Here is a 24843-nt window from a genome sequence, read left to right on the forward strand (position 1 = left end):
TGCGCGTTGAGAGAATACCAGAGTGATCATGGTGAGTACGAATAAGAATTTCAGTTAATGAAAAACGATACGTGGAACGAACGGGTGTCATACGAATGGTGATGCTCAACTAAAGCGAATTATTTATTAATTTCTCCGTAGAAATTTGTGTGATGAGGGGAAAAAATCACGCCATGGAGGTCAATCAAAAATTAATTAATATAAAATTTCTCTCACAGGAGTAGTAAAAGAATTCTAAAAGACGTATGAAAGAAAATTTTATGTTACTGTCCTTTAGAATTTCCGAGCAGGCAGGAGGCTTCGATGGACTGCAGACCTTGCCATTTTTCACTGTGTCGATCGCCATTGTCATATTCTCACTTGACATCTGAATGATAAAACGAATTTTTCCTCGAAAATTTCTCTCGGGTTTCACCGGGCTCTCGGGACGGCCTTTCTCGCTGAATAAACAGGAGTGAATGCAGGGGTCGAGGGGGGTAGTTTATAGGGGCAGTTTTACAATGGGAAGAAAGAAAGCTGACCGCTGCCATTGATTTCTCGACAATTTGTCAGAGTATTCTTTCGGTGTTGAAGGCGTTTTACGGGGGAATAATCGGAGGGTTGTCACATTAGATCCTTCGCACACACGGCAACTGTCCGAGTCTCAGTCCAGATCGTCGCATTAGAATCGAGTGAATAATATTTACTAAAAATAATTTTTCTGCAAAGTACAATCAAAAGATTATCGTACTTCGCGTTAAAACTAGTCTCGTCCCCGTTAAAAATTAAAACCCCCCCTTGAAGTGATTATTTTCATTTCCCACATAAAGCACGGGTATCAGTGCATAAATTCCAATTAATCGCGTCGATGAGGTGGGACATTGTTACCCACTGTAGTTCTAAAGGACTTTTTTTTCTCGATTCTCCCATTCTATAATTTTTTTTTTATTGCCAGCATATCTGATGGAGGATTTATATATTGGTGCACGTCAATCGTGTATATGAGGCGTCGATCGAAAATGCACGGGTTGTGGGGGGCATTTCTATAGGTTGGGTGCGGCTTCGAAGCTCTTACAACGGAAAAGGCACATCCCGTGGCCTGTCAAGTGACAGTCGAGGATATACCGGGTACACGAACGGGCGCGAGGTCGCGCGTGGATCCTCGCCCATCCGGTCAGATTCATCGGTCAGATCATTTTATGCTCTTTTACATTTATTTTTTCATACATTTCTTTTCATGTCAGCCAAATGGACCCACTTACGTCTTCCCCAGTTGTTTTTATTCGCTGTACTCAACTGTCAGGAGCGAGAAAATAGGAAAAATAGTGGAGTAACGAAGGAAAAATATGAGATGCCTCGGGATAATTGTATGATTGCGCTTGAGATAGTCTCAAAGCCGCCACGATGATGTTTAATTTATGATTACGTCCCTCACATGGAGATTTGTACCCTGTGAACTACTCATGGGGCATTAAAAACCGCCTGCTGATCCACTGGTCACACGGTGAAAGGTTTTTGTAGTTTTTTCTATGGATTAATCAGTACACACAAAATTCTCATCCCCTTTTCCGAATGTCTCGGGGAGAGATTAGAAAGGCTTTCTATTCAAATTTCACAATGGGTGAATTCAATCCCGCGGAAATGGTAGTACATTCAACATGTATGCTATAAATCAATTAACTAATCTCGTATTAGTGTACTCTCTAATTGATTAATTATCAGTGGGAGGGCATGTGTGTGGTCCGTTTCAGTGCGGACACACGTATTCTACTTTTTCATCCGTTTATCGCAAGCATTTCAACCTTGCGATTTATTCTACCGAGAGAATACAGTATTGTTGTATATATTCACATGAATAATAATTTTCCCATTATCATCTTATAGGATACGGAAGTGTTGGATAGTTTTAGAATAAATGCTGACAATTTTTTTCGTCCAAGAAGCCGCAGACAGAAATTTTTCCATATTTTTCTAGTGCGAAACGACTTATTTCCATGCGTAGATAAATTTTATGAAAAAATTCATACACTGAGTTCCATAAAACAACCACAATTCGCACACGTGGAAAAATTAATGGGCAGCATTAAAAGTTATGGTGTTCCCAATAGTTCTTTCGGTGTTGAACGTTAATTTTTCCGGGTTGCACAGAAAAGGTTTTAGAATTTTTTTTTCAGCGCAGAAATCAATGTAAACCATTTTTTTGGCGACCGGATTTTTTTTCGACATAATAGATATTAATAGTGCACAATGTATATTATAAATATATAAATTATATGCTCTGTATCGGTATGAAGAGAGCCAAGAGATGAAAATGAATCAGATAGGGAGGGAGTGAAAAATTAAAGGTTTTATGAGGCGGACGTGTGTGCATAATGCAGATAGGAATCGATAATATTGTTTTTTGAAATATGGTATCGATGCAAAACGCGGGAGGTGGTTTGGAGTTGGAGACTGGGGTCTATATATTGGCAGTCGTCTCCCACGCCTAACCACTATCATTCTCGTTGCGGTAGCCTTCGAGGACGGTACACGCTCCACGCATCCTCACTCTTCTGGCGCTTTTCCTCGCGTGCGCTTCTCTTTTACCACCACCTCCCTTATTTACCCACGTTCGTTCTACGTTTAGCACGTGCCACCATTGCCGCTCTTGTTTATTAAACCACGGCATCTGGTTCGAGAAATTGTTCAACGAAAATATTTAAATAATAACAGCGGATCTCCTTAAAAAATATCCTTATCTCTTTAAATCCGAAGCCGAATAAAAAAGAACCAGACCTGAGGTTCAGAAAAAACTGCGAAACTGGAGATGAATGAAAAATTTCGTAAAACCACTAAAAAAACAACACGATTCAACAACATTTTCATGTAATAGAAAGTGAAAGAAATTCCGAGAATCAATCAAGAACTTTTCAGTGAATTTTCCCAGTTGTTCATGCTCCGCTCAATCCTTTATTTATGATTTATAAAAAAAAAGTGACGTGAACTGACAGATGAAGAAATTGTGATCGCGGAAATAATTGTATCATCGGCTTTCACGTCAATGGGTGACACTCGCGATTTCTCCCGTGCATCCCATATATTCAATTCACTCGGGTTTGTTCAGCTTCTTGAATGCCCGATTTATTATAACTAAACCAGTGTATCCACAACGTTCCACTTCCTGGGGGGAAGGGGACAATTTTTCCTCGGTTAAACGTGAAATGCGATCAGTGTTGTCATTGAATCTTAAGCTGTGAGTTTAATGTGAAGTGAAGATAGATGATTCTATCGAGTTGAGAAAATACTGGGGGACGTTTTATCATGGGAACAGCCTCTGGTGAGTTACGTTCATATTAATTAATAACTTTTGCCCTGACAAATCATTTTTTAATTACATTAGTAATTATTATGGGCAATTCTTGTCTCTGAAGAACAGATCCAAAGTCTGTTGTGCTGATAATTTTGTTTACAGTACTCGCTGGGGTATAACGGATTTAATGATATATTCAATAGATTATATAGTCCATTAATCGACAGATATTAATTTTTTTCCCGTTCTTGCCGTCCGGGGAAAAAAATCACGATTTTTTTTCATTTAATATTGAAGCTCGTTAAATAAAGGGGAATAACGTATAATCATAGAAAATAAAATGAAATGAAAATTGTCTAATTGTCGTGCCGGAACTGGAAGAAAAGTAAAATACTATAAATTGATCTAGTGACGGGTGCAAAGGGCCCGTTCCTTCGTTATTTTTAATTTTCTTATTGCTCTTTAGAACATTACGATGATAACAGTAAACATGATATTTCATCTCAGGGTAGCTCTGATATCGCGCGAGTGAGACGTAGAGCGGCCATGGAATCACCAGGAGATCCACGATGCGATTTATCACAGCGTCAAGCTGAGAAGTACAGCTCCAGCTCCATCAGCCGGAAGTTACGATGTGGTATACCACCGTGTGGATTCAACAGTGGCTCGAGGTAAGTGGCCGCTATCCTGTGAATCTTCACATGAATTTTACAAGCCCTTCGGTGAGAAAAATACCGGCGAGATCAGTTGAATACTAGAGATAAGAATAGAGTCTAGTTCTCAGACTAAAAAAAAATTCTTCACTGGGCGGTTTCACTCATAAAATAATTCACTCTTAACTGCTCCAATAAATTGATACCGTATCCATAAAATGTAATTTCCTACTGATAAAATCAGAGTGAAATAAACGCTTGATATTCAATTACGATGGAGAAGTTAATTAATTGAATCTATGAGAAAAATAAATCGGTAATTGAATTAATCGTGCCACAGCGGGGTACAATAGATGAATCAATCGCGTCCCGTGGCCGAAAAAAAGGTTTCAAAAGGGGAATTGAAACAAAAGTGTTGACCAACTCGTGCAATAGATAAAGCCACATAATAGGACGCGCTCTGACTCGCGTGACTCGTCGAATCGATGGATCTTCAGACCCGGAGAGTCGACTTATGGCTGTGGCACTTACAGCACCGGTGGGATTCAATTTTACCTTAATATACGGATATTTTTTATAAGGACAATATTGAAGTCATGAATGGATAATGGCGAAGGATCGGATTTTTGCTCATTACTTACTCTCTCGCTGTTTGAACTTTCGTTCAGGGGAAATTTGTTCTGTTATTGTAATGGGTGTTATTGCAACTAGAGAAATATTCTCGAGTCTCTCCGAGAGTACTGCACCACCTATGAAGTGCAAAAGAGAAATCATTATGTATTAAATGAAGACCAATACTGCTACACATGTTTCTGTAGAAATAAAATTGATAATCTTTATGAAGGCAACGAATGCGAGGGAACCTGAGAAATGAACACGAAATTCTGTATTAAAAATAATATGAGAAGTAAATAGATGAGAAGGTGAGTATGAAGTGCATAACGATACAGATAATGAAACGTTGGGAGCCGATAGCCGTGGATAAACCGCGGCTTGTTGGCGGCAGCGTTGATGAATCTACGCCGGTGGCAAGCCATGAAAAGAGACTATGCGTCCTCTTTTGCCCCCTTCCGCCCTCCTCAGCGGTTACAGACTTCGCCTCCGCGAATATTTTTTTATTCTTTCAATTTCCGATGGTTTTTTTCCCTTCTCCTCGCTCTTTTCACCCACCGGTGATTAGAAGTTACGCCTCTTCGAGTACCAACAGCGCATCGATTGCTTCGTTATCCGTAATCGCTCGCACGTCTCGTCAATCAGCCAGGATTGGACCTCACGTTCACGATATCTTCAGCGCTAGGTTTATGAAGATCACTCCAGTCTCTTTTATCGAATTCACTTTCCAGGGAGTCAGTTAACTGGGTGAATGTGCCATTACTCTGTACTTGACGTTTCAAACAACTTTTTTTTCTTGTCTTCGAAGGAAAAATAAATTTATTTGTCTGATGAAAATGTGACTTATCTTGGGCATACTCAACCTGATTAGAGCCTACTATCTGGTGCAATAAACAGTTGAGTCAAGGAAGGTGTGATTATTCTTGATTTTTCAACAACGACGTCTATTACCTCTCGAGGAAAGAGCGCGGGGCGGATTTCTTTCGGAAAAATTCTAGCCCCGGACTGGGGAGAGAAAAATTTCGTTGGGGTCAATGGCAGCTTTTTTTACATTTCTATTTGCGACAATTTTATGGGACATCCCAAACTCTAAGGAAAATATTCAAATTTAATAATTGATTTATTATTCCGTTAAATTAAAAAAATTGCGAAATCAACCTTTCATTATCTGGTTAAAATTCTTCGCACTTAGCCATTAGCAATTTGACTTGGTGTGGGCCTTTTTATCTCGATGGCCACAATTAATCGTAAATCCTCACTACGAGATTCGAATTACCTCGAAATTTGACACCGCGCTCAGGTAATGTGTAACCAAACGTTTAACCTTTTTCTTCTCATTCTCCGGCCGCTCTCTTCACCCTCTTTTTTTTTCACGCCTCAGAGGGCACCGAGGGAGGGCTCGCGGACCCCGTGGATAGTATCGTCGCTCATCACAGATATATAGTGATGATCGTGATCAACGGTCATTGGGCGCACTCTCGAGTATCTAGAGCCCACTGATTTACCACTTCGAGAGCGGCACGAAAATTTAACGCTCCACAATGAGCCGCAAAACTCGAAAAGTGCATGTGGGCGTTGAATATTTCACGCTATGATAAGATCGTCAATTATCTTCGGATGCAGAAGATTAAACGATTTTGAAATACTGAATTAGCAAAAGTGAGATATTAGGAGTGATGTTTTTCATAAAAAATGTTGTTGAATTAAAATTGAAATTTCAATTGATATTCAGTATTCAAAAATGATATATATAACATATGAGTAGAAGTACATTATCTCTTCAATGAATTCAGTAATTATTCTAGTGTCCCATTTTTCATTCGCAATATTAATTTTCTGCATCCACTCAATATGTTTCCCTCCCCTCCTCCTATAACTCATTTAAAAATTGACAATCTCATCACATCACCATGATTTACCGATGTCATTCAATAATTATCCCGCCGTAAGACGAACGATAGAATTATGGAGAGTGGATTAAATTAATTAATAACAGTTGAAATATGCAAATGCCCTGACACTGGCGATACGCCATTTAATTGTGAATATGAAATGGTGGTGAATACTCGTCAAGACTATATTCCTCGCCTTGATCCTGCATTACGAATGCCTCAACCCATCAGCTGAGGAAAAGACGGGCGATGATCTCGCCAAAGGGTTTTGCCGCCTCTTCCTTCATTTCATCCTCTTTTATTACGTTAAGGGCGTGACTGCAGATCGACGCAGGAAGAGGAGGGAAAATTACCAGAGGAAAAACGGATGAAGAAGGATGGAAAAAATTGGAAATGGATAGAGAAAACGATGGGTGCAATCAGTCCAACACATCATTAAGCCAAGCGATCTGGAATGTCAATGGAAATGCGCACAGGAGCTCTTGTAATATCAGCAACTCTCGACGCCTCTAAAACAGCCAAGGTCCACCAGCAGCAAGTGAATGAGCGGCGCCTGCAATTACACCCCATACGCGAGTAGAGAACGAATTCATTGATACCGAGGAGATGGATCACGTCATAAAGTCGTTGCAAAAAGTTGTGGAGGAAATATAGTCCTGGAAAAGTCAGTAGCGAAGTGATTTATTATTTAGATAAAGATTTTCTCATTTGCCTTAGATTCCGAGATATTGATAGAAACATGGTCAATCGTCAAAAGTGACATATGGCACCAGCCACAGCAGATTTATATTTTTGGGTTGGATTTAACACGTCATCAACATCAACCTATTTTTGTCTTGTGCCAAATTTTCGGAACAATTGTCGAGCCTTCCTCAATAAAAGGTATTTTTAATAAATCAGTTTGCAAAATATCGTAGTCGCCAGAAGAGAAAACAATTATTGAGAAACCATTCATATCTTTAATTGATTCAATTACTTATAATGAAATCATTTGCAATCAGTGAATCATCAGAACGTGCATTCTCACTTCTCCATGATCGGATAATACCGATCATTTAACCCCTGTGTCACGACAATAGCTTTTACGGTTCATTTTGGCACGAGAAGAATTGAAAACATTACGCAATCGTACAAACATTGTCATGCTGTTGTCTCTTCACAGCATATCACACCACTTGGGGGTTATTCTGCATAGGCTAGTGCGCGTGTTAAAGCGCACTTGAACGCCACACACGATGGGTTATTATATGATGGCCTTCTACATTATGTACTCGGCGATACTAAACGGGACAAGGGGTCTCACCGAGTACACGAGTTTGTCCAGTGTCAAGTTTAAACTGCTTTCATCAAATTTATCAGCGAATTCCAGTGAATTGTTTAAAAATATTGTTGGGTAGGAATTTAGAAAATTTAATTGGTAATTTATGGGGCTGACGATATCCACGTGCTTTTGATATTAAAAATCAATTACTGGAGTGAAGGATTTTTGTTGAGAGCATTATTCCACTGTAAACAATGAAGAGCCTTGAAATTTATAATTCCTCTTGAGGATCATGATGTGAGACCTAAAAATAGGAGTAAATTTGATGGCGTCATGCCAAAGTAATCAATACTCAATTAAATTACCAACCCCTTCCAAGAAGGATGACGCGAAATTCAAGAATACAAAATTTAATAACACTTCGAATGTTAATTTCTCATGAATAATAATTTTTATAATTCAATTGTGCGTATGAAACTTTGGTTGTAAAAATGTCCCCACAATTTTTTTTATTATCAATTTTGACCGAAAAAAAAATTAATCATTAGCAAAGGTTGTTTGTCCGGTGTTTATTGCACTATAAATAATAATGAACTTATAAATATACGACTCTTCTCGGGAATCATGACGGGAGACTTAAAAATAGGAGTGAATTTGATGGCCTCATTGTATCGCGATCAATACACAATTAAATTAATAATCCCTTCGACGAAGGATGACAGAAAAAATTGAAACCATTTTTGTTTGATTCTGTCACTCGCCGTATTTTCATTGTGGGTCAACAAAGGGCGTGTCATCTCTCATATATTAATCTCATTGTTCGCCTCTGACGCTAAATGATGATCGCAGGGAAGATGACTCGTAGTAGTCACAGTCGTTAGGTGAACGACAAGGAGATACGGCCGTGCATTACAGACAAGTAGAGAAAGATCCTGTCTCTTCTCAACGTAAGTTCAATGTTTTGCGGTTTATATCACTGCACCACAGGGCTGCACATCGAATTCACTCGCACTAAATTTATTTATGCATATCTGGCTGAGATATTTCTGGACTAGATTATTTATTCGTCGATGGTGGATACCGTGGAGAGCAAAATTCCAAGTTAAACAATGCAATTTACGGAGATTGGAGTTTCTTGCTCACACGTTGCGATTTACTTTTATGCTAAATGGAAGAAGGGCAGATACCCTCCAGTCCTATTGCCCCTTGCGGAGATGAAATCCAAATGAGCTCCATCAGGGGACATTTTTTTCTCTTCTACATCGTTTTAGGGGCGAAAGAATTGTCTATTTATTTTTCATAGGGGATATAAAAGGAAATTTCATTGCCTTCTTAATGTCACTACTTGCAACTTCCATCTCGTCAACTTCTTCGCGCTGTTGTGAGTTACAAATGGAAACGGAAGTGCCGACATTTATCGCTTGTCGGAGTTGTACGCGGCTAGAATTACTGAGATTGATGGAGTCGCGTGAGGTAAACACAGGTTCTCTCTATAAATACCAATTTGTCGATTGTAATAAGGAGTAATCGGGGATGGTTATGTCAGAGGTGGGAAATTTGGAACGCAAAACACCCTCACGCGGACGGAAATATTGAGGAAAAATGACCGAACTATTCGCGATGAAGAAGGGAAATTCCGAGTACAAATCGACTTTTTTGTACAGCGTTATGATCGTCTGAGTGATTCCCCGCGGGTCATTTACCCAGCTATAGTATTCCCATAAATACCAGAGGACCACGTGAGCTGCGGCAGAGTAAACACCAGAGGTAATAATGGAGAGTTTTACGAACGCGAAAACTCGTGTGGGATGTACGAATCCGCTACTTGAAGAATAATAAATATAATGGATGTGATAACGAGGCGCAAAGCTCATACCTACCTACTACGGTTTTATCATCTGCAATGTAATCGCACATGTTTAAAATTAATATCAATAATTGTCATATATTGTACAGTGGTGAGCGAGGAAAGCCGTTCATCGATCGATTCTTTATTCTCTGCGGCTGTAACTTTTGAGACTTCAGCATTGAAACGATAAGACATGTCGATGCCACGAATTGCTACCGGCGAAATCGACCTCCCGTGTGTCTCATTGGGACGTATTTCTTTTCACAACGTAATTATATGTTTTCTCATGCCAAGAATTTAATAATAATAATAATAACGATAAAAGGATAATATTCATGGCCTGCGATATTCCATATTCGTACTTTTGTTTATGGAATTTTTGTGGATAATTTTCATTCCCGGAGATTATTACACGTAAAAGATTGTCAGAGGGGTATAAATATATTATTTTATCGCTGAATTATTTAGATAAGCTCTCACAACTGTACGGAGGAGGAAAATTGTGGAAAAAGTTGACTGTAACAATAATTGTGAAGGGCATGAGAGGGAAGGCCATATGTGAATGGAATAATGAGAATCGTTTAAAAATCACAAAGTGTGAAATCGATAAATTGACATCACGTGCTTCGGACAGGTAATTTCGTGATGAATGATAATGAAACCGAGAGGCTTTCACCGCTACCACCGTTTCCGGATTCAATCGATAGGCAATTAACATCAGTATGGAAGAAACAAATTTCAACGAATTTATGAACAAGTGTCGACAGGGGTCACTGGCAATTATCGGGAGCTCTTTCCGTGTACAGTTGACTCGGAGAGTTGAGACTCACGCATGTGGCTTCGTTAAAAATTTACCGTAATCATGTAAATTAAATTGATGGCTTAATTTTGGTGGTAAAACACGGAAAATTGAGTTCTTACGATTTTTTTTTCTTCGCATATTTGAAACGGGATTGCGAAAGGCGCGCTCGAAATTGGAAGCAAATTCAATTGATTGCGCGATACGAAATCACGAGCATTTGAATTGCATTTTTTTAATGATTAGCTTGTTCGCGATATTTTGCTTCTGTGAATGGACAATTTCCGATGGAGCCAAGTGGCGTAACGTTTTATTTCTCAGCTGAGCATTGACTAAAATAAAAACGTTCCACATTTTCCTTCGGCTATGTCAACATTTCTTGAATGTTTTCATTAGATTTATTTTTGTTGTGGTTCATAAAAACATATCTCTTGATTTTTTTTCTCACATTGGAAACGAATGAATAAATTTCCGTTATCTTGTAGAGCTGAGATAATAGCGCCAAAGAGGCTATAAAAAACGTTGCACTGGATTTTTTAAAAGGTGATGTCCCGCCTATTAATGGACAATTAGAGATAGATGAAAATTACTGTTGCTTTCTCTATTGAACACTGATCAAAGTGAAGAATTGTTCCACATTCTACTTCCTCTGCGTCAGCGCATTTTTCGAATATTTTCATTGGTTTCATTTTTTTGTCGCGATTCATTATGAAAAAAAAAAAATTCCATGGGCGTATCTCGAAGTCTGGCGTTGATCGCCTCCCCGGAAGCTCATTGACTGTTTCGTGTGTTACATATTGTAATACAACGGAAAGACATGCGAGGGGAGTGTGAAAAAAAGTCTCGCATGCCAAGACGTAGATGTGTTTCTGGATGAAGATGTGTTGGGGCGAGTTGAGAGAAGGCGCCGACACTCTTATCACGTAATTTATGATACTCCGCGGGTGGACAGGGGAGGGGAAATGTTTATGGTGTTCAGCTGCAACGGCCCCGAAAAACTCTATAGTTTCCGCCTGATGAAAGCTGAAGTTAAAAAGTCGTTTTTTCTTTCGAATCCTTTTTTTTTTGGGAATCATAAAGAGAACGAAAAAATTGACGCAACAGTGAAAAATCATTGGCTGCCATGCATCCTGTCTTTGCGTGCATTTACATGTCAGTGTTGTGCAATAAATTCCGAAAAGAATGAGTTGAAAAAAAATTGCTCGCACGGTGATTGATATTTTTAGCTTCGACAATTTTCTGGGCAATTTGCTGGCTACATTATGCAAGGGAGTTTTAATGCCAAAGGGTATTGGGGATTAATTCTATCATTTAAAAAAATTTATCGATAAATGATGGAATCCTTCACATCAATTAAGATTTGGCTTTTGCATATGAGAAATGTTAGAAACACGTAGGGAATCCTCGCCTCGATAACCGTGAAGCTCAAAACTCACCGAGGTCTGTTAATTAATTCCGCTAATTTCTTCAATTCATTACGTTCAAATTTATTTTCAACTTTTTTGTGTATCGATTCAGGAGGCATTTAATACGATCGCTTGAACGCAATTTCTCTCGTTTCAACTGCACCTAATCTAATGGCCGATGACACTGGCTTTATGGTCGAACGGGTTCACGATATCCACAGACTCGACGGCAATTAGTTAACGAGTTGCGATAGCCATGCGCATGACAATTACAGAAAAAGAAAACAAATTTTGCTCTAAAAATGCAGGAATTAAAATTTATTGAATAAATTACCAATGCAAAATCGTTCGGAATAAACTAAAATATAAGAGAATATCCATTATTGGGGGCATTCCTGGGCCGACGCGTATTAGTTTTAAAATGCGGTGGAAGTGTGGAGGGGGAAGAGGAATGAGACAGAATAAAGGGGCTTTTTGTGAGCACTCACAGTGTTTGGAGTGAAATCTCCAAACTGAAGCCGTGAAACTGGAAAAATAAAATATCCGAGGTTGAATTGACGTGACCCGTAGTACCCTAGAAATATTTATCGACTTGAAAAAGATGAAAGCAAATCATTCTCGTTTGACGCCCGAATGACCGACATTCTTTCCCTGCCGGCAGTAAAATCACACATTACGACTTTTTCATTATGTATTTCTATAATAATCGCGTCAAGAAAGGAAAACAGTTTCTCATAATTTTTACGCATAAATATTCGCTAACAATTAGGAAACAATTCACCTAAGTCGTAATGGAGAATAGTGTTCCGGAAATTGTCATAGAACTGAAGAGATCTTGAGAAAGATCACATCTTTTGAAAAGTGTTTTTTTCCAATATTCGCACTAGAATATTTCTAATAAATTTGACACGGTTCTTGCGAAATGAAATTAAATTCCATTGCCATCGTCGAAGAGTCACTGGTACTAATCCAGGACACGACGGAAAGACAGAAGAATGAATGAATAAAAAATGATAATAACAGGGGTATCGCTCCGGGTGGCCGCGAGCCAGTTTCAAGACATCAGAGGCGTTAATTCAGTAATTCACTGGTCAAACGTGTTGACCAGTGTTGGCGAGGAAATAAAAAAATCACGACAAAAAATGCGCCAACAAGTACGCGAAATAGTTGAATTAAATCATCTTCATTATGTAAAAAATGTTCTACATGAAACGAGTTGATTCAAGCACTTAGAAAATGACGATGAAGTAGCTGGTGACTGTGGGGAAAAATCCCGGGAGCGTGAATTTCATTTTGTTAAATCATGTATACGGGGCTCAATGGAGCGGAGGATAAAGACGTCGATTGTCGATCATGCGAGATTACCGCGGCCTCGGCTACTCTCAAAAAGCAAAAAGAGGGGAATAAAAATGTAGTGGAAATGTGTTCATGAGGAGAGGAAGGAAAACCGGGTCTCGAAAATGGAGAAAAAAAAAATATATATTGCCGGGTCTTGTGTCTTGTGCATCCAGTGCATGCACGAATGAACAGGGTAACTTCTCTCACTTCATCATTCGTGTGTCTTTATACGCTGCACGAAATTCGATATCTCGAGATACGAGGAATACCATCGGAATCTATTGAATCTTCGGGAGACTTGAGATTTTGGAAGTAAAGAGGAAGGATGGGGAAAATTTTAATCTCTTTTTGGGGATTGAATGACGTGTTTCGAGGGATAAAAGTTCAGGGGGGGGGGAGAGAGGCGTGTCGACCCCACAGAGAGCTTCGTGTGCCGGCGGTAATGCAAATTTTACGGAGCAGAAATTTTTCTCAAGGTCTCAATTTACAAAACAATTTTTTTTGCTATTAAATGAATTGAAACTAGCGGAATTTTTTTCAATTTCCCGGTGTATAAAAATATTTCTCTCTATGAGGCATTTAATAGGTTCATACATGATGCATTTTCATCTGATTATCATGTGACAGTAGGCGTCGATGTAGTGCTAATGATTAATGATGTCACAATTACACGGGGTGGATCACATCACTGATTACATTGTCGATACTGATCTTCTGGAGATGATCTTTTCAGTGTAATGTAGAGGAGGCTGATCTTCATGGGGGATTGGATCGTCGAGAATTCGTCGCATAGATTACAATTCCCGGAGTGACTCATGACTTTTAAAATCATTGTGTCACGTGTCTCGTTGTTCCCATTAAAATTCCGCGGATTCTGGTCGTTTCGATAATTTTTCTTCTCATCCATCGTATTAACGATTGAAAAATGTCATTACCAGATGTTCAGGGCCATTCGGTGAGCATTATTGGGATCACAATTAATTAATCTCATTATCGCTTGTGGGATCAGCGTTAATAACCACTTAAAGTGTATTTGAAGACTTCATTTCGTCGGAAATTAATCGGGTCAAAGAAACATCAATTGACCCCATTTTCATTTTTTGCACTTGAAGAGTCGTTAAAATTCCTGTTCCAAAACCGCTGATTTTGTTAGAGAGAGGCGAGCTGCTAGAGCTGGGGGAGAGTTGCCATTGAAGTCTTGAACTTCTTATGTTCCATTATACGGAACACTCGTAGCTTGCCTTCGGTGTGGCAATCATGCCATGCATCTTGACGTGATTCTTCCCGCTTCACACTTTCCTCATCTCCCTTTTCATTTCATATAGAACGACTCGGCTTTTTACCAAGTCAGATAGACAATCTCTAATGTAACCGAGCTTGCTCATGCATACTCCTCTCCACGACGTCTGCATCGCACTCACTGGCGGACTAGACAATGACAGTCTTGTTTGAGGCGAGTCTCAAGTATCAGAATCCATCAATCAATCAGTTTTTTCATCGATTGAAATACTTAATGAAGCAAACGTTAATTACATTTCAATTTCTTACAAAGAAATTCATCAATTTTTCTATCAAAATTCAATAAACATTTAGCACGAGTGGGAAGTGATTTAAAGAAGATAAATAATTTTAGTCACTGGTAGGAAATACGAGGTGAGGGATAGGGGACCGATTCTCCTCAAACGTTTCTTAAAAATTTTGTCTGCAATCTTTTCTAGATTTATTCTCCTCTTAAAAATCGTCGGAGAAAGATTTCCTGCCGCGGATGATGCGAATTATTCCGTAATTTTTTCAGAATATTTCTGTCCGCACATAAGACAGCAGAATTTTCGCGGGAACGAAAATATTATTCTGCACTTCGTGAATAATTTCCTTAATCTAACGAAACGAGCGTCCAAATGACTCCCATTGTCCTCGGCAATAATATTCCATGCGTAATTGCTGCACGTCCTCCGTTCAAAATCAACAAAAGAAATGAGTTAATGCCATTGAACTAATTTGTGCTGCAATTCAAATTCAATGGCGTGCCCGAGTGAACGTTGAATTTCTCTCTCTCTCTCTCTCTCTCATTTTGTTATCCACATGTTATCGTCCACGGTAGCCACGCCGATAGCTCTTTTCGCCGTTGAAAAAATGAGAACACGCTCGAGAAACAAAATAGGAAGAGAGAAAAAGGCCCAACATACTAGACTATCCGAGAGATTACGCCATTTTTTTTTATTTAATCCCAACCTTGCCTCTTCCTCTGACGTTCGTGACTCCCGGGATCTAGCCACATGTATAAACCATGCATCCGTAGCGAATGATTAATTAAGGCTTTCCGAGAAGGCGTAACAAGTGAAACATTATTGGTGCTTAGTGGCACAGTTCGCTCGACCGGACCGTCGTCACCCCCCCGATGGTTCACGGCAAGGAAATTCATATGAATTGGCACCAGAATCATTTATTAATGTTATATTTTCATCGCTTATTCATGGAGTTAACGTCTGGTATTTTAATTTGTCGTGTGCAACTCGTTAACTGCAAATACTCACTCGCAGACAGTAATTATAACACTGTTAGGAATTTCTTGAATTTTCAGTCCGAATGTCAACGAATTTGTCAATGTTTTGAAATTAATTTTATCTCACTCTCGCCATTTTTTTATCATGTGGAAAATTGCCAATTACTTCCACGCAGATGCGCCTGAATAACTGAATAAATCAACAGAGAAACTACCGCTTAAAAAATAACTATTAATTTTCTGATGGCGCCTCATAATCATCAGCAATAATAGTCTCCTCATCGAGTGATAAACTGTAATTGATGTGGGGTTCAAATTTGTTGCAGATGCATTGTGATACTGATGATGCTGTCTGCAGCATCACTAGTTGACTCCTACATACCGGAAAAGTATCCAATTCAGGTAAAGTACACATTAATAATAATCATCAGATGCCAGTGATAATTCGATTGAAGCGTTCATTAAACAACTTTCAACTGATCGCAGAAGATTGCGATGTTGTTGAGATACACTTCGAATCGCATGAAAAGAGCAAAATAATAGAGATCAATTCCTATCAAAGATTGAGAGATAATTGACGAAGAGATGGCTATCAGCGGTATTACGGGATGAGGAGGTTGTAGATTGGTAACTGCTTGTTCATTCAGTATCATTAAGTCTCTTCTTTATGCATTCAAATGCACATCAGTCAAATGAGACATCATACGGAGAAACTGTAAAGTGATTGACGAGTGTCAATTGCGATGACTTTATTCAGAGAATTGATTTGTTTATTTTCATGTCTTTGAGTTTTGTACGTGTTAAGAAGATGAGTTTTTGATGAGTTCATTGCCAATAGGAGAATTATGGCGCTAAGATGTTCTGAAATATTTATTCTTTTTTTTGTTGGGTCGATTTTTCAGTCTTATGCATTTTCCTCCGGTAATTTCTAAAATAATTTTGATTTTATTTAGGGTTTGAGGATTGTTAGAGGAGATAGATAGATTTTGTCAATAAGAATTATAATAGCAATATAAAAAAAAATATATTGTTGCGATAATATCTAATTAAATTTAATTGCCCGTGAGCTGCAGGTATACCACATGCTCCAGGAGCGATCTCAATACGGAATCGGTCGTGACAATAGAGTAAGAGGAAGCTGGGGCCCCTGGAGCTCCTGGAGTGAGTGTTCAAGGCCCTGTGGAACTGGTGTTCAATCGCAAGCCCGTCAGTGCAGCCTGCCACGGTAATAATGCCATAAACTGATTACAGTTGCGTTTTATTAATTTCCCGGAGTGTCATGAAAAGCCAATTTTCCCAGGAGATATTTTACAAATTATACACTCAACGTCGAGTCAACTTAGAATTCTGGTCTTAGACGTACAGTTGACTTCCAATATCGTAATGGGGGTAGGAAAAAAAAATGTGCATGTGAACTGTAATGACAGGAGGCGCCAAGGGATTTTTTCCCTCACGTCCATTACATTTTTTTTCTCTCATGGTTCTCTCGATGACCGGCCTGATTTTCCCGGCCATCAATAACAAGTGTTTCTCTTGCATTTCAGTCTCTCTATATGTTCGTTTCACGAACGCGTTTCCAATATTTTTTTTTGACTCCGGAGGCGAATAATTGGAGTGAATTTATTACACTGGCTTGAATAAACTCAAGAGATTTAATATTTCATCAATTTTCGCTGTTCAAGGGCCCTGAGAAAGAGGAGTTTAGTAAACGATGTTAACGCAACTAGTCCAAAGCCGATTTGCATTGGCACATACAAGAGGTATCATGTCTGCAACACTCACGAGTGTCCGAATTACTCGGAGGATCCGCGGACCGAGCAATGCGCTAAGTATAATGATAGGATTTACAAAGGGAAAACCTACAATTGGGTGCCCTTTTTAAATGGTAATAATCAGTCAACTGTCCGATCGCTTTGATAAGAACTGATAATTACAAAAAATCATAAAGATTGACATAATGACTTTGAAGAAATTAATTCGTCACGACAAGGATCGAAAAAAAAATTTTATCACCCTTGTCAAACGAAAAAAAAAAATATCAGACATATAAGATCTATATGCTGACATATGGATAATTTAATTATTCAAATGTCAGCTCCTTTCTTACAGCATAATTTCAAGTCCATATCCATTCACTTTTAATTCATGCAGTTTATCCGGCGACAGATTAAATTCAAAGTAAATACCCCTAGGCCATAAAAAAATCAGATTAGATACTGTTCTCACGCAATTCATGAAAATCCTTCGATTGATGATTTTTCATTGGAATGCAATATAAATAATTATCACTCGTGAATAGTGAGTGAGTTTATTTAATGATTTATAGCACCAAATCCATGTGCGCTAAACTGCCGTGCAATGAATCAACGATTTTATGCGACCCTGGAGCCAGAAGTGGTCGACGGTACACCATGCGATGGTCCCAATCTGAGTGGTCGAAGTACGGGTCTAGTCATGGACCGAACTGAGCAATGGTTGTGCGTCGCTGGACAATGCAGGGTAAAGAGCGTTTGCAAAGGGTCCAAAATATTGTGCGGAACTCAAAATTAATTTTTATTACCATTTTTACGGCATGTAAATTAGGTTTTGGTAAACGTAATTTATGCTCGACATTAACACGAGGTCTGGCGATTTTTTTATCTGAAGAATGGGAAGAGGGAGAAAAAATAAGTTTCGTGTAAAACAAAGCGTCTTTTGCGTTCATCAAAACATGACTTTATGAGGACGGGATTTGTATTTAAAGAATTCGCGAAAAAATTAAATCAATTAAAATTTTTCTCCGTACATTACCCTTTTTTTAAATTTGTCACAATTACGAGAAATTTTTTTCATTAGCCAGTGGGATGCGATGGAGTGGTTGGATCCGGTGCTATTAAGGACACCTGCGGTGTGTGCGGCGGCCAGGGTAGAGGCTGCAAGTTATTTGAGGGAATTTTTATGGAGCCTATCCTTCCGAAAGGCCATCAGCCTGTCACTACGATACCCCGGGGTGCTATGTCACTCAATATCTCCGAGTTACGATATACTGGAAATTTTTTAGGTAAAGGAAAAATTGCCGATGAGGTCCTTCTGTATTTTCCGATTAGAAGCGACAAATTTTTTATTCTTCTGGTTTTTATGATTTTCACAGCTTTGAGGGCTGAGAATGGAAGTTACATAATTAATGGCCCGGATTCAGTGAGTCCGAGTGGTATTTATAAAATAGCAGGGACGATTTTGAAGTATCAAAGGGGTGATAAGAAGCGTATGGAGAGTATAGCGGCAACAGGACCGCTCAATGAGTCCCTCAACATTGAAATTTTGTATCACGAAGTGAATCCGGGTGTATTGTATAAGTATATGCTACCGGCGCCAGAGGAAATACCTGAGGATAATGCCATCATCGCTCCGCCTCTTTATGCACCAGGTGAATTGCGGAAGTACTCAATTTGTCCATTAATATTTTTTGATTCAGGAAAGATATGAAAATTTTTATGAGAGTTTATTTGACAGAATTTATTGAAGAGATTAGAATTGTTTTCCATTTTATCATGGCTCTCTACTACTTGAAATTTCGCTTCAACAATTTACATTTAAAATGTTTTTTTTTTGTCCGTAATCGGTGAGATAATTTATTCTCCAGGTTCTGTTGTAAACGAAATTCCCCATTCGAATTTGGGAATGGCTTCTCCGAATCCAGTCACGTAACTATTTAATTCATCTAACAAAAGCATTAGTCCAGTCAGTGGGTAAAAATGCTCTGAAATTATTTCTTCCACAGTCGGGAGAGACAGCCGGAGGCATCGCTAACGAGAAATCAGGTAAAAGAACAGAGCGAGGAGCATACAAATGAAGAAATGAAATTTTCACCGACAACAGTGATGGCGGGTGATGAACCAACTATTAATTCATCTTCGAAGAAGAAGAAGAACAGAAAGAAAAAAAAATGGAAATTCGCCTGGAGAATTATGGGACTTTCACCTTGTACCAAATCCTGCGGCGGAGGTGAGGCTGATCAATAATTTAGAATTACCTATTCGTAGGAGGTGAAGCTATAATTTAGTGACAGACTGAAGAGATATGTCTCCTACTCATTCAGAGCAATAGTGGGCATTGTTGAGAAATAAATGTGACTGGCAAGTCCAAGCCCATCCGCTTTTTTTCAGCTATATATATCACCTTAATTCACCTCGATTTTCCATTTGTTTGTATTATGACCTCTGCTAGGTATGCAAAATGGAATAATCAAGTGTATCAGGCTGGATAACGATATGGTGGTGCCCGATCGTAGGTGTAGAAAATTTGAAAAGCCTGATGCACCGTTATCGGTCCAGTGCAACGAGCGTCCTTGTCCAGCCCGTTGGCGAGCCGAAGTTTGGTCCGAGTGTTCCGTCACCTGTGGCACGGGTGTGAAAACACGGCGCCTCGAGTGTGTTCAAGATTTGAATTCTAAATTGACAATGCGTGTTGCTGCAGGCGCTTGTCCCCAACCACCGGACTTGGGCACTGTCAGCTCTTGTGCAGGCCCACCCTGTCCGAGTCTGGAAGTTCGCCAGATGAGTGGGACACAGCGTGATACAACACCGAGGTGGCATGTCGGCGTGTGGGGAGCAGTGAGTATCACCAGAAAATTGAAAATACTTTTGCAATTGAATGGGAAAGAAAAATCAGTTTATATTTTGACTAGATGTTGATTATTAATAGGATTATTTTGTTTTCTGATTGAACTGATGAGTGATTGATTGATAGTGTTCGTCAACATGTGGAAAAGGGATCAGAAGGCGTACGGTCACTTGCATCACAGCAGGTGAACCCTGTGTCCAGTCCGCAAAGCCCGTCGATGAGCGACTCTGCGAGGGTCAATGCAATTCAACATCAGTCTGGCTGTATTCTGAGTGGTCGTCAAAGGTAAAAGGCCTCTAATCTCTCACGATAACTTAAACATCTGTGTAAACCTCTCAGCATTGAGGAAAATCCAAACAAATAGTACGAAAACATTGAGGTCCTTACTTAAAATCTATACCGCTAAAACATTTTAGTGCAAACAGCCGGATGTCTTGATTAAATATTCACCTATACTCTTGTATATTTAACGACGGCTTTTTTGAAAAATATCTCGCCAAGTGACTCGCGGAAATACATATTTATCGAGAGCCACGAATGTGGAGGGAAAATTATACAAGTCCGCCTTGGAGATGAGAAATGCGAATAAATTAATGATTTCCGTAGTGCACAGCTGAATGCGGCCGTGAGGTGGAGACAAGGAGGGCTGCATGTAGCGATGTCAATGAAACATTTTGTGATGCGAGAAAAAGGTCAATTACGGAGAGGCAATGCTACAATGTAACGAAATCATGTCAGGAGCCGAAATGGTTCACTGGTCCTTGGTCAGCGGTAAATATTACTATATTTTTTAGCAGAAAAAAATTACGCCCGTAAATTTTATATTTGTTCGAATGATAGCAGCAATGAGTCACAAAAAATTCAATAATTTAAATTGAACTCTCGGGGATTTAACAAAGTTCGTGAAAATATTCCGCCAATAGTTGAATAAATGTCCTTCGATCTACCGAATGCATAATGAAAATAATAAAAGAATATTCCACAAGTGTTCGGTTCTGTGTGGCGAGGGTATCGCCCATCGCGATGTCATTTGCATCGACAACTCGTCAGGTGAATCAAAAATACTGTCTGAGAGTAATTGCACAACACCGAGGCCGCACGCCGAGCAGGTCTGCCACATGTCAGCCTGTACACCTGAGTGGTACATGTCAGACTGGAGTGAGGTAATTTTTGGCTGCTCATTCATTTACATGTTCAGTGGATTTTTTTTCCATCCAATTTATGTTTCACTGACGGTTTTATTCAGTGCTCGACTACTTGTAATGGGGGTATGCAGACGAGAGTTGTGCGGTGTATTGCGGAGGGTTTCGAATCGATGGGATGCGAGGTCAGAAACAAACCGGTGGACCAGAGGATTTGTAACACGCAACCGTGCAGAAAGGACTTGTCTCATAGAATTCCGAAGAGTGAGTCATTGTTCATTGAGAATAAATTTTTTAGATGGGAAGGGGTAAAAAGCACTGATTGCATCTATAATATTAATGGACGTTCAATTAATCGGTAATATTGTTAGTAACATTATATAAATAGGGAATGTAAATCATGTTTTATGTATTTCAGAAGCCCATTCTGTCGACGGATGCACTGATAAATACCCCAACTGCGAATTAGTAGTAAAGACAGGCTTATGTCGAATAAAATACTACAAACACTCGTGTTGTGGTTGTCGCCATTAATCTCAATCAAAAGGAAAATGTAAATTGAAATAACAATTGTAATTGAAAGTCTGACCCTATCGTAGCCTAACGAGATTTTTGTAAAGGAAAAATGTAAAAGTATTTTTACTAATTTAAAGAAACTATTGAATGAACGAGAGTTGCGACTTATATCTTTATTATTGCAACGAAGCTGGTAAAAAACAATGTATCATGCGTGACAATCATGACTCGAAGAATTCATCTTGCGCTCAATGAGGTGAAATAATTTCAGCAGAATAATCTCAGGTCTAAGCAATTTTTCATAAAAATACTGCATTAAATGCGGTTTCCTCAGGCTTTTTCGTTGGTCAATGCACCTCCTTTGCCGGTCCATTGCTCCTTCAAATCCACTTTCAGTCCGAGGTCTCTCAGCGCAGCTCGAGCGTCCTCAGCTAGTACTGGATGATTTTTAACTGCATTTTGGAGAACACTATTGACTCCATAGGACACGAATTCTCGCGATTCAGCTTTATTCCTCACTGACATATTTCTTATTGCCCAGGAGGCTTGTCGTAGAACACTCAAACTCTTTGGGAATTCTTTCATTGCGTCAATAATCACTGGTGGAGCACCGCAGTCGTAAAACACCCCAGCATTTGACGAACTGCGAAGTGTCAAGGCGGAAATGCAGGATAATGCTGCTGAAGTGATGCTTTCAGAACTCTGTAACAAAAAATAAATTAAATTCAAGAATAAAATTAAATGTTGTGAAAGTAAAAAAATAAAAATCTAGAAATCCAACTCACCTTGAATCTCCCGATGGTGGAAACAATGAGAGGAGCACTTCCACTCGTGACAATATGAGCTTTGACGTTGTCATTCCCGGCAAGAGCCTTCAGCAGTTTCAAAGCCTGCCAGTTCAATTTTTCAGTATCAGGATGATTGATCATGACGTCGAGAATGAAGGTGAGCCCCCCTGCGTCTTCGACGTCTTGACAAAATTCATTTCTAACGATCAGAGAGGCCATCGTCAGCATGAGATCTCCAACAACGCCTTCGTCTTCCTTGAATTCTGCAAATGAAACTCATGAGCCCCAAGAAAACTTTGTCCAGTAGCACTGACTGGGATTTCAATGTCCTTATGTTTACTTGTTAATAATCCAGTGAGGACAGGGAGCAATGCCCTGGCCATTTGTGCGGCGTGATCGTGAGCTTTTCCATACTCATGCCTTATGTCGTCATCGAGGGCCAGGCTCCTCATCACCCCACAGCAATCTCTGAGTACAGCTGCTGTTATGCCCTCTTTCTCGATAATGTTTTTGATTCTCTGGAGAATGTCAGCGTTGAATATCGCTTGTCTGTTCATCTCATGTTTAATGCAGCACTCCTTTATCCAACGGAGGAGGAGCTGGACTGCTGGGGGATCTGATAGGCGATCAAGAAGTCTGGAAATAATTTATTCAGTGAATGTCAGCATTGCAGGGAAAATTTCTTTTCTCCAGAGCAGCATTCCTACCTTATCTGCAACTTCATTCCACGCTCATCCAACAGGTCGGGATGTCCCGTCATCAGCGATGTCATAGTCCTGATGACTGATTTAAGAATATTAAGATTTTCCTCGTTCTCCACCTCCTCTGCAAGATCAAGTAGAATGCAGTAGGCATTTTCATTGGCAGCATACATCCTCCTGGCAATGTCCTTATTTAATTCAGTCTTGAGTTTTTCCAGTGCATCAGGAACGTCGTTGAAATTTTTTTTTTCCACTGAGCTGGACAGCTTCCTCAGGCAGGTCTGTATGATGTTCGAATTTTCGCTGATCGCCAGGTCCTTGATAATATTTGTGAGGTCGATGCCCTGATTGGGTTCCGAGGAGTCGAGCAATTAAATAAATGAAGCTATCGTAATGGCGTTTTCATTCGATATTTGTTTTTCTTTACCTGAGCCTCGAATTGCTTGACGGCATCCTCGATGGCTTCTTGGGGCGTCATAGCCAATTCCTCGATATTCTCTTTCACCACTTCATCATAGGTCTCTTGTTTGATCACACGCACCATGATTACTGCACCACTGACTCGCAGTTTTTACGTTAATTCTCGGCTGCGACCTGAATCACCATAAAAGGCTTGAATTGGTGGACGGACAGCTCACTATTACGGTGCCGTATGTACACCGTTGTGATCATTTCACAATGACTTTTTCAGTTGCACTCCTCCTCTCTCTTGCACAATGAGGTTAACGTTGATGAGGGGAATTACAGATTCCTGCACTGGTGGCGCTGGTTATCGAGATGAGCGTGTGATGGCGCGACTCGTTCGGCTCTTTGAAATTTAAAAAAACCATACACGAAGTCTGCGATAGCCTGAGATAATTATAACAACGAAAATTGTTTCTGAAGTTATTAATTATATATCAGCGTAAATGAGAGGGCGATAATTTTGCGATTTTTCTTGTATTACCGGTAGAATTATTAATATCCCATCCGATCTCTTGCATAAGTAATGACTGTTGAAAGTACTTCAGTTGATTATGCATTTTTTTCAAGAAATACCGGAATAATTTCTATATTTACTCGCTCCGTCTGGGGCTCAAAATCGATAATTCTCATCATAAAAATAATAAACCGCGATAGCATCGTTTTGCCTTCATAAATATTTCAAACCCAGGGCACTTTTGTTGCGTTCTGCGTGACATATATGGGCGAGGAATGCTTGATGTTGCTGATGAAGATTAGATATTGTCGGACGACTTCATCAACAACGAATCAGTAATTTTGTGCTCTCACAAAGCAATAGATAACCATCGGAGACATCCTCCCTTAATTTCATCACCGCGGCTTTTTAAAATTCATTTAAGGCGATTCAACACTATATTATCCTTATAATAATGCTGGTCGCATTCGTGGGGTTCGCGGGAGGCGCGTCACAATTCACCGCTCAAGTTGTAAAAGCAGAATCTTAAGTGATGGAAACCATGCGAATGAGGGAGTGAAAAAAAATGACGGGAAAAGCTCCGTGAAAAATCGT

At 39.5% G+C, this 24843-nt stretch overlaps 2 protein-coding genes across 3 annotated transcripts; one reads left to right on the forward strand and one right to left on the reverse strand.

Annotated features, from left to right (window-relative positions):
• The first annotated feature begins 2472 nt into the window (after positions 1–2472).
• On the forward strand, positions 2473–21993 carry LOC135164924 (ADAMTS-like protein 4). 2 transcript variants are annotated; one of them, XM_064125727.1, is made up of 16 exons: positions 2473–3295; positions 3776–3939; positions 15908–15983; positions 16655–16806; positions 17264–17466; positions 17908–18080; positions 18417–18621; positions 18712–18987; positions 19204–19264; positions 19342–19565; positions 19788–20173; positions 20310–20468; positions 20790–20954; positions 21170–21346; positions 21430–21589; positions 21744–21993. In XM_064125727.1, exons 2-16 carry the CDS (start codon positions 3815–3817, stop codon positions 21857–21859), a joined length of 2658 nt encoding a protein of 885 aa, XP_063981797.1. In that variant the 5' UTR covers positions 2473–3295; positions 3776–3814; the 3' UTR covers positions 21860–21993. The 2 variants fall into 2 exon arrangements, with proteins under 2 accessions (XP_063981797.1, XP_063981799.1); XM_064125729.1 differs by having other exon boundaries at positions 3781–3939.
• Positions 21994–21999: 6 nt separating this feature from the next.
• Positions 22000–24056, reverse strand: LOC135164925 (armadillo repeat-containing protein 6 homolog). The gene is made up of 5 exons (XM_064125730.1): positions 23758–24056; positions 23337–23674; positions 22970–23265; positions 22627–22892; positions 22000–22543 (listed from the first exon to the last, which is right to left on the reverse strand). Exons 1-5 carry the CDS (start codon positions 23872–23874, stop codon positions 22172–22174), a joined length of 1389 nt encoding a protein of 462 aa, XP_063981800.1. The 5' UTR covers positions 23875–24056; the 3' UTR covers positions 22000–22171.
• Between the last annotated feature and the right edge of the window lie 787 nt (positions 24057–24843).

The sequence above is a fragment of the Diachasmimorpha longicaudata genome, chromosome 7 (genome assembly GCF_034640455.1).
Source record: "Diachasmimorpha longicaudata isolate KC_UGA_2023 chromosome 7, iyDiaLong2, whole genome shotgun sequence".
In the NCBI taxonomy this organism is placed as follows: domain Eukaryota; kingdom Metazoa; phylum Arthropoda; class Insecta; order Hymenoptera; family Braconidae; genus Diachasmimorpha; species Diachasmimorpha longicaudata.

What these genes read in the sequence shown, in the direction of transcription:
- LOC135164924 (XM_064125727.1), top strand. Translation starts at nt 3,815, where the DNA reads ATGGAATCACCAGGAGATCCACGATGCGATTTATCACAGCGTCAAGCT. An exon ending in TCCGCCTCTTTATGCACCAG is followed by an intron (nt 18,988 to 19,203) that starts GTGAATTGCGGA and finishes TTTATTCTCCAG; the next exon opens with GTTCTGTTGTAAACGAAATT. An exon ending in ATTCTGAGTGGTCGTCAAAG is followed by an intron (nt 20,469 to 20,789) that starts GTAAAAGGCCTC and finishes TGATTTCCGTAG; the next exon opens with TGCACAGCTGAATGCGGCCG.
- LOC135164925 (XM_064125730.1), bottom strand. Translation starts at nt 23,874, where the DNA reads ATGGTGCGTGTGATCAAACAAGAGACCTATGATGAAGTGGTGAAAGAG. An exon ending in TCAAGCAATTCGAGGCTCAG is followed by an intron (nt 23,675 to 23,757) that starts GTAAAGAAAAAC and finishes GAACCCAATCAG; the next exon opens with GGCATCGACCTCACAAATAT. An exon ending in CCTCACTGGATTATTAACAA is followed by an intron (nt 22,893 to 22,969) that starts GTAAACATAAGG and finishes TTTCATTTGCAG; the next exon opens with AATTCAAGGAAGACGAAGGC.